Source organism: Choristoneura fumiferana, chromosome 6, assembly GCF_025370935.1.
Source record: "Choristoneura fumiferana chromosome 6, NRCan_CFum_1, whole genome shotgun sequence".
Lineage (NCBI taxonomy): Eukaryota > Metazoa > Arthropoda > Insecta > Lepidoptera > Tortricidae > Choristoneura > Choristoneura fumiferana.
The window spans coordinates 16,454,003-16,470,959 of record NC_133477.1 but is presented as its reverse complement, the minus strand read 5'-3'; the positions used below and the strand labels follow the sequence as shown (position 1 = coordinate 16,470,959).

Below are 16,957 nucleotides of genomic sequence, written 5' to 3'. Positions count from 1 at the left end.
CTGACGTATATTCCCAGCCTTAATAGTTATCACAACACTTTAACGGCTAACCTACGTATCGGTATTTCACCAGTAGATATTTCTCCTAAATCTTATTTGCCCAAAACTACGTAGTCAGTCCCAAAAGTTCTGTCACAAATGAAAATAATGATAAAAACAAAAGTACCAATCAGTTTTTAATAAATTATATACCAATTTAAAGTACATTAAAAGCTGTTAATAAATTTATTCAAAAATGACTTCCTTGTTTTTAATACAGGCCTTAATCGGCGCAGCCAGTCGTCTATCGCAGCACGCACCATTTTCATGTCTATTTTAGAGCGACTGCTTTTCTTAAAGATGACTTCAGGCTCTCCAAATTTTTACGGGGTTTAGCACAGACCTTCCCCTCTAAGACCTGCCAAATTTTAAAGTCCAGAGGATTAAGGGTCGGACTGGAGGAAGGCCAATCTTCGTGTTATAAAGTCGATTTTTTGACGGCCAAACCAGGCTTGAGTGGTCTTGGCTTTGTGTGCTGGCGCAGAATCCTGCTGGAACACAAAATTATGACCTGAAAATAGAAGTGTGTTGGGCAGATCTTTGACATGCTTATCCAAAACCGTCTCTTGGTACACTTTCGCACTGAATTGACCCCCTTTTTCGCAAAAAATGAACCTCAGTTGGCCCGTAATAAGATCAGAGAATACTCTTCTTGAGCTCCTAGCGTACACTCTATCATTATGTTTATTGTACTTCTCTTCAATATCGAAAATCTTTTCGTCTGTAAAGAGGATATCACGGTGTCGATTTTCGCGTACCGCTTTAACAACTTCCGGGATCTTTTAAACCTTATTGTTTTAGACGGGCATTAAGTAAGTGCCCACTCTATTTTTTGTATGCTCGCAGACTAAGATCTTCGTTTAAAACCTTTTTGACGGTTTTTTACTGACACCCATCTGCAAAAGCCATCAACTTCTGTTTTCGGACAGATTTCTTGCTATGCGTGCCTTGATCGCTTTGATCACTGCTGGTGTTTGTACGGAGCGAGCCGGCCAATTCTTTTCTTGTCCTCAACACTGAGACTTCATTGTACCTGTCAATCGTACGGTACACAAACCTAAGCGTTATATTTACATTTTTGAGCAACTTGAAAATGGTACTTGGCGAGTGCCCACAGCGGTGCAATGCTAAAACAGCTATTCGGTTTTCTTTCAACGTCCACTCCATCGTGAGAAAATTGCAGCGAATGACTGTTTATTGTTTTAAAATAATTGACAAACATTCAAAAATGGAATTCAATCAAATTTTCTTAAAATCATGTTTTAAATTTAAAAATAATGTGCCAGTGACAGAACTTTGGGACCGACTACGTATGTCTGTCTCATAATCAAAGAAATTAGACCTAAAGGCCCCATATAAGGTACGATCCGTCTGTACGATCGATCTGATGAAAATCGACGAATCGTACCGTGTGTGGGCCCTTAAAAGGTCACAATGGAGAACGAAATGCAAACCTGTGACACGTGATGACGTGACACTCACGCCACTTTGATGTGATGACTTTGACATGTTTACTTCGCAACGCCATTATATATACTCAGTAATTTATTCCATTTTTTATTGAAAATACTCGCTAAATCCGAATTTTCTACCTACAAGTTGTCGACTCGGAACAAACGCCAACAACTGAAGATAGTTATAGTTGAAGGTAGTTGGTGATAGTTTTGAGTTTTGATAAGATCCATTCAAGTTTTCCGGCAAGACGTTTCGTTTTACACAGTCACATGAGTCACAGTTCTTTGTAATGGATACTTTTTTGGCGTGACGCACGCGATGTGTTGAAGGCGAGCTAGCTAGTATGAAACGGAACGTTTATTAACTACCCAAGATGGCGACTGCGGTTTGTTTGTCAGTGCCATTAGAATTTAACGAAATTCTCCATAATCCGAATTTTGCGGATATATTTGTCGACTCGGATCGACTAATTTTTACGCTCTTCAATTTGATGTGCATTTCGTTCGAGTCTACCGTACCCCTGGACGAAATTATTAATATAGATTTCTTGTTTTTTTTCAAAATGTTACCAGAATAGATTTAAAAATATACATATACCGATGTTTACCTAAGCATAGGGGGAGGGGATAGGGTTTTGCTGATAAGGGGGGGGGGGTTAAAAGTGACAAATTTAACTTTCGCAATACTTGAATGACTCCCAAGTGGCGTTAAAAAAATCACTTTTTTACCTTCATAAGCTGCCATTGCGATGCTAACGATGTCTGTGATGTTGGGGGTCAGTTTGATGAACACGGGGATTTTGACGGCTTTCTTTACCCATTGCGATATGCCTTTTACTAGTACGGGGTCCTGTGAGAAAAAACATGAAGAAGAAACTTTACACGGAGCTTTGTAGTCTATTCGACGGATATGGTCTCTGAACAGCGACTGTCGCGTTAATATTGCAAACTGTACGTCAAGTGCAAAAATAAGTAGGGCAGTAAGTACCGTTTATGGCCATTTATTGTTCAAATATATGTTTGAAATTTTGTAGTAATAAAACATTAGGTACAGACTTTATTCATTTCAATATAAACTTTTGAAAACTCACTAAAAATATTGTTTTAATACTATAACGTTTTATATATTACTTCAAATGTCAACTGGCCAAGAACGGTCTTAAGGTAGCCAAAACCGGTACTTCTACCCTATCTATTCGAATCGAACCACTCAAAAATATGTTACTACGGCCTTATTGCGTCGGAATAAGTCTGTGGTACTTATTTTTGAAACTTTGAATAAGTTTATATTTTTACACTTGATTGTACGACGGGCATCGCTTGTCACCATGCGTAGGTACAGTCAGCATCAAAAGTAGCGGATCACTTTTTTACTCGATCGCATTGACACATTGACAATCTTGCAAGGCTAAACGCCATAGGTACTAAACGTACGTGGCTGTAAAACGTTATAAGTTTCTGACTCTATTGCTAACGGCGTAGGTACAGTCAAGGAATTTAATCATGGGCCACCATGGAACCTTTTCAAAGGAAAAGTCACTACGACTTTCCTTGTTAATTAATGCGCCGTCACTATGACGTTTACTGTGAAATGGTTCCATGGTGGCCAATGAATAAACTCCTTGACCGTACAAGCGCGTTCAGATATTTTTGAACAAATTTTTGCTAAGAAGTTTACAAACTCGAATGTACTTACTGAGCTTAGTGGTACCAGGCATCAGTCCTTATTGCTATTTATTTCGGCTTCGAGTCGGTTACCAAACCGAATAATGTTAACCTCCCCCTCAGCCGGCCCGATATTAAACTAACTTTCCGGTTCGAAGGACCATCATGTAGAGTAGGTTTGTTGGGGACTGATTTTAACTCGTAGGAAAAGGCTTTAATAGGTACTCGTATATTAAAATTAATTTAATCCTCAAGAGACGTAATTACACAGTCGGAGCTAAAGCAGAAAGTGACAGAGTGCATCAGTTACCTGTCCACAAGCTAGCCCCATTCCGGACTCGCCCATGCCGTGGGGGCATGAGAGGTTGAGCTCGAGCGCGTCCGAGCCGGCGGCTTCTGCCTTCTGCGCCAGCTCCGTCCAATCGGCTTCGTTGTACGAGCACATTATCGATGCTATTATCACCTGGGGAAAAAAACATTTCTCGGCCATAAGCTATAAGCAACTTTGAGTAGGCAACCTTTTGGCAGGCAAAGGCCGTGTGGTACAATGAGGCGGGTCGCACTGGTTCATGATAGGTTTGGAATCTAGTGGTTGGTGGGAGGTCTCGAAGGTGATATTTAAAACATTGCTCAGTTTTTTTTTCAGAATTTTGTCGTCGCTTAGCGTGTATAGGTAACAATTTTAAGATCCACTCTCGTTTAGCTCTAAATTTGTCCTTGTTTTAGATAGTTTTATTACATAATAGGGATTAAGTTTTTTTAGTATACTTTGATCTTGCTTTAAATTTTTATGAATTTTCGAGATACAATTTGAAATATATAACTGCCTAACTGTAAGAACATCAGAATGTCTATAAACGTCAGAAGTGCTATAGGTATCTTTTATCTCACTAATATAATAAATGCGAAAGTTTGTAAGTCTGTCTGTTTATTTTTGTTACTTCATCACGTCTAAACCGCTGAACCGATTTAGATGGAATTCGGTATAAAGATAGATAGAAGGGCATTGGATAGTTTTAATCACGGAAAATTTCAAACGGGATAGTTAAAACCGAATTCTATGCTGACAGAGTCGCGGGTAACGGCTCGTGTTTACATAATGTACTCTAACGGCTTACTTTCTCTGGGAAATCCCTCTTCAGCTCCCTAATGCTCTGGCACCAGTACGCTTGACACTTCTCGGAGATCAGCTCGATGTTGAGGAAGCAGCCCTGTCCCGGCCCGTAGTTCTCTCCGGATGTCACACCGCGCACGATACGCGGGGACACGTTGGTTACTAGGTCCTGGTGAAGGTAAGATTTATTTAAAAGGCAAGTAGATATGCCAACTTGATTCGGAAAACGGCTAAAGAAAAGCAAAAAAGAAAAAAATAGAAATGGTCACTTGGGTTGGGTGTTACGTAACGTTTAGGAAGGGGGAGGGGGTACAGAAAAATATTACATTTGGGGTCAAAAATCTCCAAAAATTGCGTTAGGTACGTACAACTTGAACGCCCCCTTACCTTATCCAAGCCAAATGTCTTTGTAACTACGAAGCCCCAACCCTGCTGGAAGGCCCTGCGGATCATAGCGGTGCTAGTGGTGGGGGGAGCGCTGGCGAGGCCGAAGGGGTTCTCGAACTTGATGCCGCACACCTCCACGGAAAGATCGACCTCGTCGATGGGGCAGTGGAACTTGGGGAGCTCCACTGGCGCGGTGAAGGGTATGCCCTGCGAGAAAAGAAAAACAATTTAGAATTTCCACAGAACCGCAGCAAAAAACGCAGGCTTTAACAACACAATATAATGGAAAAAAAACTGACGCAGATGTGCGTCAGCGGCAAACGACAGACAGCTGAAAAGACATTAAGCAATAAGCTACGCCTGTTGGACCACTGCATTATGGTACGCGACCGAATTCACTGCGCCTACCGTATAAGTCCATACGGGGCTTCGTGGTTACATTAGTGCGCTAACTGCGCTTCGGTAAGTTGAAACTATTATTAAGATTGGTTTTGGAGTAACTATTTTTATATTTTTTATTTCAACTCCAAATTTTGTTACGGTCACCCCGTAAAATCGATATCGAAAATACAAACTGAAACATAGATGCACATAAAAACCAGAAAAAGAGACCAGCGTTGGGAATCGAAGCCAGGTCCTCGTGGTATATCCGATATCGGTATCGGACAACGATACGATATCGGGGCAAATAAAATGTATGAAATATCTACCTGTCTTTCACATTGTCCGGCCCGATACCGGATATCGGAGCCGACACCGATATGTTCACGGCACCATCGGACGCCCGTGGGCTGTCAGACGATAAAGTTTGTATGTGTGCTATGCGTGTATCTAAATTGTCTCTGTGTGCGCAGAGCCCGATGCGTGGCGGCCATTTTGATCCGGCCGTATCGGAGCGATTTTGTCGGAAATATGTGAAAGCAGAACATAAGTGTCGGCAATCAGATATCGTCTATCGTCGTCCGATACCGATATCGGATCGGATAAAGTGAAAACGCTCTAACAGTGTGGAGGTGGAGGAACTGCATGAACACACATTTCTTGCATAAACGTAGCTATCATAAGATCGCGGGTGAGCATAAAATTTCACAAATGCTCCCCCCCCACATGTTGGAGTCACAACGGTCGCGTACCGTTCGGTTCAAAAGGTGTTTTCTCCATAGAACACTTAGATTGTGGAATGTACTTCCTGTAGTGGTTTTCCCAGCGAGTTAGAGCATGGAGGTCTTCAAAAGGAGTATAAAAAGGTTTATGCCGGGTCGGCAACGCGCGAGTGATACTTCGGGTGTTGTGTTCCTAGGCGGCGGTAATTGCTTAACATCAGGCGTGGTATTAAAAAAATATTCATAAAATTAAATTTGACTTGGGTCACAGGAGGATAGTTTATCCTGGCATAAATATAGGTACTGACCTGAAGATAGCAATGCATGTACCACGCAGCGGTCTTCCCGTCATTCACGGACTCCACGGTGGTCTCAGCGACCCCCGCCAGGTCGCCCCCCACGAACACTTGGGGGTTGCTCACACTCTGCATGGTGCTGCTATCGACCTCCGGAAGACCCCAGCGGTTCAGTTTCACGCCGGACATAGCTTCTTTTACTGTGGCAGACGAATAAATCGTATTGTGGATAGGGTAAAAAGTGCAAGTAAATTCGTGTACTTTTGGTTCAGCTTAGGGTGGATCCAGCTTTGTAGACAGCTGTTTAGACATGGTCAAATTCTATAGCCAGAGGAGAGGGGGTTACATAGTCAAATTCTAGTCGTAACTAAATCAATTCTCCTTTTTTGTCGCAGGAATATTTACTGTTATCTTAGACCCATAGCCTAGGGCCCAGGGCCCCCCTTATATGCCCCCCCAGGTGCGGCGAGTTTTTTCTCTCGTGTTGTTCGGTCAAGTCCGCAAACTTAGGTGACACGCACGAGAAAAAAACTCGAAGCAACATTTAAGCATCTACGAAAACTTGCTCACGTGTCTATCTTACTCTTAATAAATACAGTCTTTTAATTAAACTGAAGACCTGAAAAACTGTAACTTCTATGTACGTTGTGGTTTTTTATCCCTTTTTTTTACTGTGCCCAGGGTTATTATTGGGGCTTACAACTGTCTTATTTTTCAGGACACTCCTGCAAAAATGGCCAAATAAGTATTCTGATACAGTTTTTTACTTATCTGGTAGAAATACAGGAACTCTAACAAATCGAAAATGACTTCAATATCTATAGCCAATTCATAACAAATGTGACCAGATAACTGAGGCGTTGAAACGCTAGAATAATCGCCCCCAGTCTAGAAATTATTAATTTCAAATTATATCATCTTATCTAGGCCTTTTATATGTTTCACTGCATCAGGGTATCAGGTGAGATCTTAATCGCTGGTCGGTTAAAAAATAAAAAATAAATCTCACCTTCGTTGTCATACAATCCGGAGCCAAAAGCTGATATGATGAAGTTTGCCTTCAGCTTCAGAACCTGTTCATGATCTTCGATCCACTCTCCGTCTTCCAATTGTTCGGTTCGACAGAATTTTAAACCGGCCACCTAAGAATACAAAGTGAGATTAAAAGATATCAAAAAACATCCAAGAAAACCTGTACAGAGCTATGAAGTAATTCAATGGTACGTGTGAAGTTCCCAATCCGCACTGGGCCCGCGTGGGAACTATGGCCCAAGCCTTCTCATTCTGAAAGGAGGCCTGTGCCCAGCAGTGGGACGTAAATAGGCTGGGATGATGATGATGATGATTAAAAGTTATACGTAGATACAGTCAGTAGCGGCGTTAGGGTAGGGCGCGGTGGGGCGACCGCCCAGGGCGCCGAACTTAGGCACTTGTCCCACCACCGACGATGAGCGAGAAGCGAGTAGAGCGAGTAACTAGAAACGAGTGGGCGAGCAGCGAGAAGCGAGTGTAGTTTTGTCGCCCGGCTGTAAGCGAGTGTTCGCGTGCGATGGGCGATTACTCGCTCCACTCGACTCGCTCGTGCGAGGCGGCCGCCAAGCTGAAATCGCTGAGCGAGAATCTATAGCTCAGCGAGTTTTATAGCTCTTGTCGCTACGACAAAAGATGTAAGAGCGAGTTCTCGCCGACAGTGTGAACAGCCAGCGATCAACTATTAATATATGTGTCTCTTTTACTCACACAGGATCTTATATCTTTTGTTCGTTTCTTGAGCGAGAAAAATAGTCGATAGCCAATCGTTTCCTCGCTGGCGGTGAGACAAGTGCCTTAAAGGGACGCCTGAAGCCTATAACTTTCTAGAAAATTCCCAAAAGTTGGGGGCGCCGTGGGAATCTCGCCCAGGGCGCTGGAACTCCTTAAACCGGCACTGGATACAATACCACCTCATAGCCCGAAAAATATGCAAGTTGAAGATCGGGCCACATCGCTCGAGGAACGGATAATCGTTGGGGGAGAGGAGAATTCTTCGAGTGCCGACCACTAAACAGAAGACGAAGCTTGCAGGCCCCCACTTGAGGACTGGCGACATCGCGGGAGTTGCGGGTAACCGGTGGATGCAAGTGGCAAGATATCATTTATTATGGCGTTCTAAGGGGAAGCCTTTGTTCAAACAGTGGACGTCTTCCGTAGTGATGACGATGTTGACTGTACCACCAAGGTACTAGCGTTTCATATGCTTATGCCAAGACACCCTCTGTCACCTCTGTTGCTCGTTAGCAATAGAATAGAGCAATAAATTAAAGATGGCAAAATCAGAGAATGTGTTCTTCATTGGACATCTGCGATACAGTTTTTTGTATGTAGGTTGGTAGGTACTCAATTTGAGAGCAAGCACAAATCAAATATTACGCAAGGGTTCTACCAGCACCAATGTAGGTATTTATTTTGAATAACATAGATATAACAACGAGTCTTACCCTGCCATCCTTGACGATGACTTCTTGAGGCGACATAAACGGCATGAATTCACATTTTTCTTCTTTCGCTAAATCGACCTGAAAAAAAAATTCACATGTAAACTAGCTCTCAGCGGCTTACTTACAGAATAAACTATTTTGATTGTTATGTTATGGTTACCTCTTCGGGCACCGCCCGAATGTTCCCGAAGCCCTTTCGGAAGACTACGTAGACACGACGGGCGCCGCAGCGGAGCGCCGACGTGGCGCAGTCGAAGGCAGTGTCTCCCGCGCCCAGGACTATCACGTTCCCGTGGAGCACAGGCAACGCGGTCTTACAGGCGCACATTCCTGTCAAATCATTTATCGGAATATCAAGTCAAGATGGCCACTAAGCCCGCGGTACTGATTCAAGTGATTTAAAAAAAAAACGGCCAAGTGCGAGTCGGACTCGCGCACGAAGGGTTCCGTACCACTATCTATACAACATTAGCAAAAAAAAACACGTTTGTTGTATGGGGCCCCCCTTAAATATTTTGTTTTATTCTAATTTAACTATTTATTTTTAAAGTGAATATACGACTAAATATTCTATGAATATTTCAAGCGTCTACCTGTTGTCGTTATTAATATCAAGTAAAAAACGGCAAAAAAAATCGCGTTTTTGTATAAATATTGCGTAAATGTTGTATAAATATTGTCCCCTTAAATATTTATTTTATTCTGTTTTTAGTATTTGTTGTTATAGCGGCAACAGAAATACATAATCTGTGAAAATTTCAACTATCTAACTATCACGGTTTATGAGATACAGCCTGGTGACCGACGGACAGACAGACGGACAGACGGACGGACAGCGGAGTCTTAGTAATAGGGTCCCGTTTTTACCCTTTGGGTAGGGATTTCACTTCACAGGGCGCGACTTTACATTTTATTAACCTTTCTTGCTCCCTTTAGAGACGAGTGGCAAAAAGCTCTTGCTGGTGTAGAAGCCCATTTCAGGGGTGAGTCCTTTGAAGATGGGCACGCTTGTCGGCTCGGGGAGCCCTATTCCGAGGAACACGGCTTTATGGCCGCTTTGGAGCAGACCCTGAAAAAGAAGTAAACGCTGTACTTAATGGTAAAAGTCTTTAAATAGTAAAATAGGAATGCGATGTAACTAGGAGATAAAATGAGCCTTCGTATCAAAGGCCGGAGACTCTTATAGTAGATTGTACAACAAGAGCATAAAACGAGCCATTTTACCCGAGGCGTTCATATAGCCACCAGAGCCGGTTCGGCGAGGGTGAATAGACACGTCAAGGGGGAAAACGGGTTTAATGCTCGAGTTTCACACTCTGCTTTTCACTTCGATTGCGAGGAAATTAAATAGCAACAGTGGAAACAATTTTACTACTAGGTACCTTTTATTTGCTATACAATTATAAAATTTAAAGTTTTATTGATTACCTTTGATTGATTTGATTAATTTTTTGTTTTATAAATATAAATTAAAACTTATTAAAAAAATATATAGAAACTTTTTTGTTTCTGTCTGTTGACACCTGATTGCCTTGGTTTTAGACGAAGATATTATTTTATGCACTAGAACATAAAAAGTCATTTTATGTCGCCTAGATCCAGCATAAATACGAACTTACGAGCATGAGAAATGAAAAAAAAAAAATCTTCTTTCCTCTACAAACTTACGTCAACAGTTATATCTTTAGTGGACAGTTTCCTGCCGGTCACAAACTTGACGCCGAGGTTCTTTACGAGGCCCACTTCGAACTGCACCACGTCGAACCCAAGCCGATACTGCGGGATCTCGGCTGAGCTGGAAAATGAAGATAAACCTATAGAAACCCCTTACCCGCGGCTTCGCTTGTGTGAACGGCGTGAACCATTAGACGCGGTGTTCAATTGAAATTCTAGGACGTTACTTAATTCCCATAGGATACTCAAAAATTATATCATGGTCTTTATTAAAGTTGCATAAAAACACCTTTAAAAAAATAATGTAGCTGCACTTATACATACTAACTTCGTTTTTTTTTAAGCACTACAAAAAGGGTAAACAATCTCGATGTGTCTTTTATTGAAAAACGTTTTAAAAAAAACAGTATCTATTACTGGTGATACCAAAAGAATATAAATGATTATATATTATGTCCTTGCTAATTGTTACATATTATTATTTGCTGTGGCTTATTTTTGAAAACTGTTTTTCAATAAAAAGACACGCCAAGATCGCTTACCTTCTTTCTAATGCTAAAAAAAAAACAAAGTATATCAGTTAAAATTTTGGGATTTTACCTGTGTAAGAAATCCTGATTCTGTGGGAAAATACCACAAATAATATAAATACCAAAGTTTGTAAGTCTGTTTTTTTGCTTGTTCACCGTAGGACAGCTTTTAACGCGGAAAATTGCATAGTACCCGCGGGATAGCGATAAACGAGTTCTACGCGGACGGAGTAACGGAGAACAGCTAGTAGAGAATATGTCTAACTTGTACATACCTCAAACCTCCCAAATACGCCTCCTTCTCATACACCGTGATATCCTTGTAGCCCAGTCGCGCCAGAAAGCAAGCAGCGCTGATGCTAGCGGGGCCTCCACCAATCAGGGCTATCTTCTGTTGCCCGCCCAGTGGGAGCGGCTTCGTTTTCGGGTCTAGAGTTTGCGGTATGCCCATTTTCATGAAGATCTGCAAAGAAGAAAGTGGTAATTTTGGGTTAGACGATTGCTTGCAATTGGGTGAAAAAAGATCGATGGAAAAAAGCGCACTAAACGTTTTTATCCATTTGGCCAGTGTCATCCACAAATGACACTGGCCAGTGTAAATTAACGTCACACTAATTTTTATCATTCTTGACCCCTGTCCACTTATTACTATTAAATCTAAATTTTTAATAATGGTATCCAAAAGTTTTATTGACAAGTAGAAGAAAACAGTTAATAAGAATCAAATTAGAGAGAGATAGGGGTCAATCACGGTCAGTTATATGTAAAAAAAACTAACCTAAACTTAAAATAACTGCATAAAACAAAAAAAAAGATGAAAAAGGACTACAACTGAATACTAAAACAAAATATTGATGCCAGACCCCTTAGGCAAGGTTTCGAAGATGCTGGCAGCGCGTTCCCTCTGAATTGCTATAAGCTAAGAGTAATTCTTTGTCCGAGGAAACTGCCATTATTTCGTTCTGTGCCCTATTTCACGAAGCTACAATTTACCTACAGGCGGTAGTCTTTGTTTAACTTTGTGCCGTCAGTCGAAGTTGACGGAAATTATGAAATGTGGTGTATGACGCATAATGTCCGGTGCTTAAGTACGGTGTATATAAGTCCAATGATAAATTATCTAAAGTAAGCAAAATACTTTCATACTCACGTCAACCGCAAAATGCTGTAACCCTCCAATGTTAATGGCGCCCTCCTCGCTCGCATGGAGGTTGCAGCCTCCCACGCAGAGGTCGCTAGTCGGGCACACCATGCCGCACGTTAGCCCCAGCGGGTTATCCGATAAAATCGCCTTGGCCGCGCCGTAGTAGTTCTGGGAAGGAATTTAAGTACCGAAGTGTAATGTATGTTTGTATTGTATTGTATGTCGCCATAATATATTATACAGAAACTCGAAGTCTAAATTAAAATGGGGTATTATTTCAAAATAATACAACTCAAGTTGATCTAGTCCTGAGATATATAGAAACTCCAACATTCCGCGTCACGCCATGCATGTTTCTCAAGTCGGTCGCATAATACTACTTTAGACGCTGTTCCTTCGGACTTCAGTGCCCAGACATAATATGCCTGGAGAGATCTTCTACCTTACCTTAAGTAGCTGTTAATGCTAGACTCTGAAGCTCTTAACTGCATACTTGATCTAGGACATCGTGGCGCGCAGCTTCCTTGAGCGCACCGCGTTCCGACAACGTTGTGTGCTTTATGTCGTCAAAGCTCTTCTCACTTTCTCTCTCCCTTAAGTATACCTTACCTTAGTAGCAATGCTAGAGATGAAGCTCTTAACATCGATCTGGGTGGGACAGCTCTTCTGGCAGGGCGCATCTGCACATTTAAGGCAACGCGCAGCTTCCTTGAGCGCACCGCGTTCCGACAACGTCGTGTGCTTTATGTCGTCAAAGTTCTTCTCCAAGGTTGGGCATGTCTGGTGGAAAAGAGAAAGGAGATATAATATGCGTATGTTGGGGCAAGACAGATAGACCAGACTATTATTCAGAAGCTTATTATGCCGCCACTTGCAGTGCGATTTTGATAGTAGGTGCATTTACACGCTTGCCTTATACCTTTCACAATCACAAGCGTGTAGGGGTGTTTAACTTGGCTTGCGTGAGCTGCAAGAGATTCTCGTCGATCCAGGGCAGCGTTGTTTTTTGAAGACAGATCATAGGAAGCTTGCGGCATGCGCTTGCGACGTATTTACACATTGACAATAAAAATATCCAGGAGACGAGCTGTTGGTAGGCCTCTAACGAGATGGAGCGACGACCTGGTTAAGATCGCGGGATCGCGTTGGATGCGGAAAGCACAAGACCGGTCTGAGTGGAGAGCCTTGGGGGAGGCCTATGTCCAGCACTGGACGTCTTTCGGCTGACATGATGATGATGATGAATAAAAATATCACAAACAAGAGCCGAAGCAATTTCGAGGTCCACATCTGCCATGTTTGCCTGGAATACAATATCGCACTTGCAAGCGTGTAAATGACATTCAGCTTTTAGACATTTGCCAAGTCTCGACAAGCGTGCAAATGTAGCATGAAATCTGTGTCTAACAAAATTATGACTCATGCGTCTGTCTCGTAAGGCGAGTCCTTAGTGAGTTCCGCGTTTATGCTGCGTTCTGGTATATTATCATCATCTATACTCTACTCTTTTATAACATAGGTACCTACTACCTATTTATACTTACTGTACACTTCCTGTCGGCATTTCGTTTCCAATGCTGCTTGTTTTTCTTGGTCTGCGCGGACGGTACCAGGTTGGTATACGGCTTCACTGTCGGATTCAGCCTGAGAAGATTCTGGAACAGATTTCATACTTATAAAAATAATGCTGGTTTCACACGGCAGCAGAACAGTCAATAGCGACGTACATACCTAGGTATCTAGTGCTGTGCGAACACAATTTAGGTATTAACAGACTAACAGTACAGTCGAACCATATTTGATTCCTCACCCACCGAAGAACGTTCTCACAGTAAGAGTCACAATGAATTCCTTTGTCGAGCAATGCGATGTCATATGACTTTTTCTACGAACAGGTATCAGATAGATAGATAAAACGTTTATTTGTTACTGCAAACACACACAATCAAAATTACATAAATAAGAAAAAAAAAGAACAGTCCTAACTTAAATGTAAACAATTTATTGTATCACAGTGAGTCATGATTCAATTGGTTCGATAGTACCTATAGGCAGCGCCGGCCCTGTTGGTAAAGCAAGAGGAGCGGTCGCTCCAGGCGCCAATGCAAGCAAGTCGCCTTGACGCCATTTTGCAGTTTCCAGTGCGAAATAAAATTTTGATGGCGCCTTTCGAGAGGCGCGAAAGTGGTGTTGACAATTTCGTTCTACCTCAAGAGCTTTAGCCAGCGCTGCCTTATGTGGTACTTTTCTACCTAAGCGTGTGTGTTCACTCTTCTGCCTCCATGTGAAATTGGCGTGCATAAGTATAGTATCATATATGGCCAGCCCGTGGCACCGTAACAATGGAGTCTGACCAGATTGTCTAAAGTCAGTGATAAAAATTATGGCAAAGGTTGTGTACCTACACAACCTGCAAGGTGTTGCATCTGAAGGGATCAAACTAACGCTTCCTTCTGGTATTGTTCTCTCCTTCTTTCTTGACAGAGCAGTCGTGGTCACATAGCACGTAGAACAATTCTGCGCCAGTTTGTCCCTTGTGGTCGCTTCTCTGGCGCTGTTGAGAGGAGTATTTCTTTGGGCTTTTATCTGGTCAGTCTATAGCGCATAGGAGAACGTCCTCTTGATCTTTTACCATTGACCCTTCCCTGCGTCACAAGTCGCTGAATAAAGTGCTCGCCACGTCGAGTCACAGGTCCTAAATAAATACCGGAGAATACGAGATCTCACTACCTCTACCTGGTGTTGGTATCTATGGTTATTTTTCAGAGATACCTAAGATGCTTGGTCATTAGCACCTAAATCCTGGGGTATGGGCTCTCGATTATTCTGGGATTGGCACAGACCAACAACCACCAGCTTTAAACTTGTTTCGTTTAACTTTTTTCGAAGACTTTATTGAATCAGGCGTTACTTTGCGGAGGTCAATATCAATGAACTAAAATAATTTCTTTGCTCACCCGCGACCTTATGATAGCTAGTTTATGCAAGATATGATAAGATATGCGTTGTTGTGTTGCTCTGAAGATGAGCTCTGGTTGAGTTCGAAACGCGGCAATGTATTGTGGTGGTGGTGATGAATGGGTTTGTGTGATTTGTCGGTGTTCTTACAGTGTGGAGGTGGAGGAACTGCTTGAACACGCATATCTCGCATAAACTTAGCTATCGTAAGGTCGCGGCCGTCGCGGGTGAGCAAAGAAATTATTTTAGTTCATTTTTTCGAAGAGTTGCCGCAAAATCATTTTAACGAAAAACTAATGATAATACCAAATACGTAAATACACACCCATATTTGCTCACGATTCGCACATAGTTTTAAGAGTCGTAGATAACTGATCGCAGTAGGTAAACAAATGCGATATTGCCTCATAACGTTATCTAGTGATGTTGACAATTATATAACCTGAATGTAGCTATTGAATTTAATCATAAACCACACTATCGTAGCCTTTAGCATAGTTAATACAGCACGTCATTGTATTACCATTGCAAATTCGCGTAACATATAGAAATCCTTATAATTTGAATTAAATCACAATAAATATTTAATAGGGCACGCTAAACAACAATCGTTTGGCTCTCAGAAATATTTGTTTGATTTTACTGCCGAAGTCCTGATGTCATTTACAATAATCGTTTATGCGTAAATTTTAAGTCTCTTGGAATAGAATATGTATCATTAATAACATATTACAGATAGATAATGTAGGTAGATACAATACGCACACGCGCGACAGTGGTTGACAGTACATATAGTTGTTCCTAGACTTTCTTCACTTTTATCAGTCTGAGACAGCAGACCACAAGCAAAAACTTGAACAGCCCTGCTCTAAAGTTTCGAGTCTAATCTAATCTTTACTTTTAAGCGCCCAAGATACCAGGCTCAGCCTAGTTTAGAGACTTACGGATATTTCTCATACTGTCATGCTGTCTATTTCAATCTACTTATTTTTATTATAGTCCGTGCCGTGCCCGGTATTCAGTGGTAGCGCAGGACCTAAATTTGGCGTGGGCGAGATAAATTTTGCGAGGCTCTATGATGGCACACACACCACACATTAGATAACGGATTTTGAAATGTGCAAAAAGAAGAACCATTCGAGGCGCGAGGCCCCTTAGACCGCGAGGCCGTGGGCAGTGGCCCTCGTCGCCCACGCCTTGCGCCGCCTCTGCCGGTATTTGAACAGACAGACAGACCAAACGTTTCCCGTGTATGTCGTAAAAGGCGACTAAGGGACCTGGGGGCTACTACGACTTACGACTGGCGTTTGCCTTAGCCATGTAAAAAGAGGCACACGAACTAATCCGTTCCGAATAAGATATCGTTCGTTGACAATCAATGAAATGGTTTTTAATTGCTGAAACTAGTAGAAGTTTTATTACAATATTTATTTTATAAATAGAAATAAATTGGAAGCAAGATCTTGCACCATATCAGTTCCGATACCATTACGAGTATCAACCATATCTGGACGCTGATGCTATAGTGTGTCAACCCTGATAAATTCTGCAATACAATGTCAACCCTTAAAAAAAATACAGTTGACATTGTATTGCAAAATGACAGTGGGTTGACTGAGTATTGCAAAACAGCGTCCATCTATAAGTATTAAACTAACCTCTATATCCGGTAGTTCTCTACTCAAAAGCGCTTTCGCCATGATTGCACTTTAATCACGTAGTTACGAACAAATTCACGAAAAAGACCGTAGTGGACTGCTCACTGGCAGTGCTTCACATACGACTGATCGTATAATCGGAATCTACACTATCTACCGTCATTTGGTTCCAAACAAAACAACGTATCTTACTCCGATATGTTATTGCAATTCAAATTTTATTCCACTGTAAATACGATTGCTAATGCTAGTGATTTTATCATGTAGTTGCGACAGTTTTGATTCGAACAATGATGCTTAATGTCCAGTTTAAATAGAGCTCTGTTCCCTTGATTGCCTTGTTAAGCGAAGGTCATCTTAGAATGGCAAGTGTCTCAAGAACAAAGTGCGGACATTTATTTATCAACATTGTCATATTTTGAGGATTGAAACTAAATTCGGACTTAATTACCACGCAG

At 41.8% G+C, this 16,957-nt stretch overlaps 1 protein-coding gene across 1 annotated transcript in view; it reads right to left on the bottom strand.

Moving 5' to 3' along the window:
- su(r) (dihydropyrimidine dehydrogenase su(r)) overlaps positions 1-16,634 on the bottom strand; it is a 32,413-nt gene extending 15,779 nt beyond the window's left edge. The window contains exons 1-15 of the mRNA XM_074089471.1: positions 16,500-16,634; positions 13,428-13,538; positions 12,493-12,663; positions 11,890-12,051; positions 11,015-11,202; positions 10,204-10,330; positions 9,454-9,604; positions 8,696-8,865; positions 8,536-8,613; positions 7,068-7,200; positions 6,071-6,258; positions 4,660-4,866; positions 4,277-4,441; positions 3,469-3,621; positions 2,223-2,343 (exon numbers count right to left, since the gene is read on the bottom strand). Coding sequence (XP_073945572.1) covers positions 2,223-2,343; positions 3,469-3,621; positions 4,277-4,441; positions 4,660-4,866; positions 6,071-6,258; positions 7,068-7,200; positions 8,536-8,613; positions 8,696-8,865; positions 9,454-9,604; positions 10,204-10,330; positions 11,015-11,202; positions 11,890-12,051; positions 12,493-12,663; positions 13,428-13,538; positions 16,500-16,541 — 2,167 coding nt within the window. The 5' untranslated portion in view covers positions 16,542-16,634. The remainder of the gene's footprint in view (positions 1-2,222; positions 2,344-3,468; positions 3,622-4,276; positions 4,442-4,659; positions 4,867-6,070; positions 6,259-7,067; positions 7,201-8,535; positions 8,614-8,695; positions 8,866-9,453; positions 9,605-10,203; positions 10,331-11,014; positions 11,203-11,889; positions 12,052-12,492; positions 12,664-13,427; positions 13,539-16,499) is intronic.
- Positions 16,635-16,957: the final 323 nt, after the last annotated feature.